General features: G+C 50.6%; 1 protein-coding gene across 1 annotated transcript; it reads left to right on the forward strand.

The window, feature by feature from the left end:
• Positions 1–901: 901 nt before the first annotated feature.
• LOC147122975 (uncharacterized) lies at positions 902–1,885 on the forward strand. Its single transcript, XM_085965122.1, has one exon. It carries the CDS (start codon positions 902–904, stop codon positions 1,883–1,885), a length of 984 nt encoding a protein of 327 aa, XP_085821248.1.
• The last annotated feature ends 787 nt before the right edge of the window (positions 1,886–2,672 follow it).

Here is a 2,672-nt window from a genome sequence, read left to right on the forward strand (position 1 = left end):
GCGGCCACAGAAACGCCTATCTATTCCCCTTACAATAGAATCCCCTATTACTATAGCTCTACCCCTCTTATTCCTCCCATCCTGTGCAGCTGAGCCACCCCTGGTGCCAGGAATTTGGCTGCTGCTGCCTTCCTCTGGTAAGCCATCCCCACCAACAGTACTCAAAGTGGTGTATCTGTTTGAGAGGGGGTTGACCACAGGGGACCCCTGCACTACCTGCCTGCACCTAGTACTCTGCCTGTTGGTCACCCCTTCCATTTCTGCCAGTCCACCCTCTACCTGCGGTGTGTCCAACTCCCTAAACATGCTATTCACTACATCCTCAGCATCGCAAATGCTCCAGTATGCATCCAATCGCAGCTCCAGCGCCGCAATGCGGTCTGTCAGTAGCTGCAGCTGGATACACGGATACACTTCCTGCACACATAGTTGTCAGGGACACAGGAAGTGTCCCTGAGTTCCCACATAGCGCAGGAGGAGCATACCACATGGCCGGGCTGTCCTGCCATGATTACCCTTTAATTAATTGAAATTAAATTAAATCAAATCAATCCCTCCAATTACACTACAGTTAAATGGTTTACCAACAGTCCCCGCTACACCAGAGAGACCTTAGTAACTATAAACCACAGAGTTAAAGTTTAAAAAGAGAGAAATACTCACCAACCAATCACTTACCTGCTTTCTGCCCATGGCCCTGACATCACAGACAGTAATAGAGAGGTGTCCTACCACCACAAAGGGACCAGGGAGTGGGTTAGTGCTAGTGCCGATCGAAAAGGTACTATACCAGGGGGTACACTATGCAGTAACTTCAGTGACCCTAAACCTTACCGAAGTACACTTACCTGAATGGTGCCCTAAGGAGACAGAACAGTTATACCAGGCCCTACTAAAGGGAATGTTTAGCAAATTTTACGAATTTGACTTTGCCAACATAGATAAAGCAGAGCTATACACTTTACATGCTGAACATACTATGGGCAAGCGGAGACAAAGAAGGGGAACCTGGAACGATATTTTCACCACTTATAATACAGGATCCTCTGTAATAAATAGCCTGGATGATATAGAGCTGCAAACACAGATAAATGGCTTAAAAACCCAATTACGAAACAGCCTAACAGAGAACACAGTGTTAGGTTCAGAGCTACACGAGGACCAAGCTATGACGGTCCATTTAAATGAAATCATTGTTGAGCTAGAGAGACACGCTAAAACAGTAAATGCACTCATACGAGAGGACAGGAATGCTTCAGATCAGGCTGCACAGAATGAGGTGTGTGTGCTATACGGGGCATGGTTGCTCAGCAAGGTCCGCAGCAACCTGGAGGATTTAAAGCAAGGTTTAGTCCCCTCCTGGATTAGCAACAAGCACCTCGCAGCCCTCCACCCATTTAGTAATTCGCTGAGCCCGTGTCAGCTCCATCTAGCCTCTGAAGCCTACCCTGCCCCAGTAGAATGTGGACGTTCTAATCACACTATCATGGGCATAGTAGTGAGGATGCCGGTCATGGGTGGGACAGCCCGACCCACACCGGTATACAATGTGGAGAACATTGGAATCATTCAAGGGGGTGCACACGTCCGTTTCGCAGCGGTCCCACCTTATGTCATAAAGTGGGAGCATGCTACGACAGGTACAGACCTCTCCGGGTGCCAGAGCCGGGGTGCACACATAATACTGTGTCCCCAGCACTTGAATGCCTATTCTAGACCACAGTGTGGGTTTAAAACTGCTGGCGCACAACCTGTGAACTGTACCATGGAGGTAATGGCACAAGACCATGTTCCCCCACAGGTAGCATTCATAGGAGGTGGGACATATTGTGTCACCACAAGTGCGGCCCACTACCAGCATGGACAGCACATCTGGTGTCCGTGAGTGACAGCAGTTTCTGCTTTAAACCCGAGGCAGAAGTTCAAGTGGCCCAGGAATGGATTGTCCCCATTCCTGAACCCTCCACTGTTCACCTCACTGTAAATGAAAACATCACCAACCTGCAAAACTATGTCGCACATTTCGGCTATGAAATTCCCCCTCTACCCGAACATCTTACCACCCTACTAAAAGCAGTTGTTATATCACAAAAACATTTCTACACACTAGAACAGAAGACAGTCGAGATAGGGGCACAGGAGAGTGGGGTACAGGAGAGAGGGACACAGGAGAGAGGTGCACAGGAGAGAGGTGCACAGGAGAGAGGAGCACAGGAGAGAGGTGCACAGGAGAGAGGAGCACAGGAGATAGGTGCACAGGAGAGAGGAGCACAGGAGAGAGGAGCACAGGAGATAGGTGCACAGGAGGGAGATGCACAGGAGAGAGGGACACAGGAGAGAGGCGCACAGGAGAGAGGTGTGCAGGAGAGAGGGACACAGGAGAGAGGGACACAGGAGACAGGGACACAGGAGGGAGTTGCATAGGAGACAGGGACACAGGAGCGAGGTGCACAGGCAACAGGGACACAGGAGACAGGGACACATGAGGGAGGTGCACAGGATGGAGGTGTATAGGAGGGAGATGCACATGAGACAGGGATACAGGAGAGAGGTGCGCAGGAGACAGGTATACAGGAGACAGGGACACAGGAGACAGGAACACAGGAGAGAGGTGCACAGGAGACAGTGACGCAGGAGGCAGGGACACAGGAGGGAGGTGCACAGGAGACAGG

This window comes from Somniosus microcephalus, chromosome 2 (genome assembly GCF_052327205.1).
Source record: "Somniosus microcephalus isolate GS21.2 chromosome 2, FLI_Smic_1.0, whole genome shotgun sequence".
Classification (NCBI taxonomy): Eukaryota; Metazoa; Chordata; class Chondrichthyes; order Squaliformes; family Somniosidae; genus Somniosus; species Somniosus microcephalus.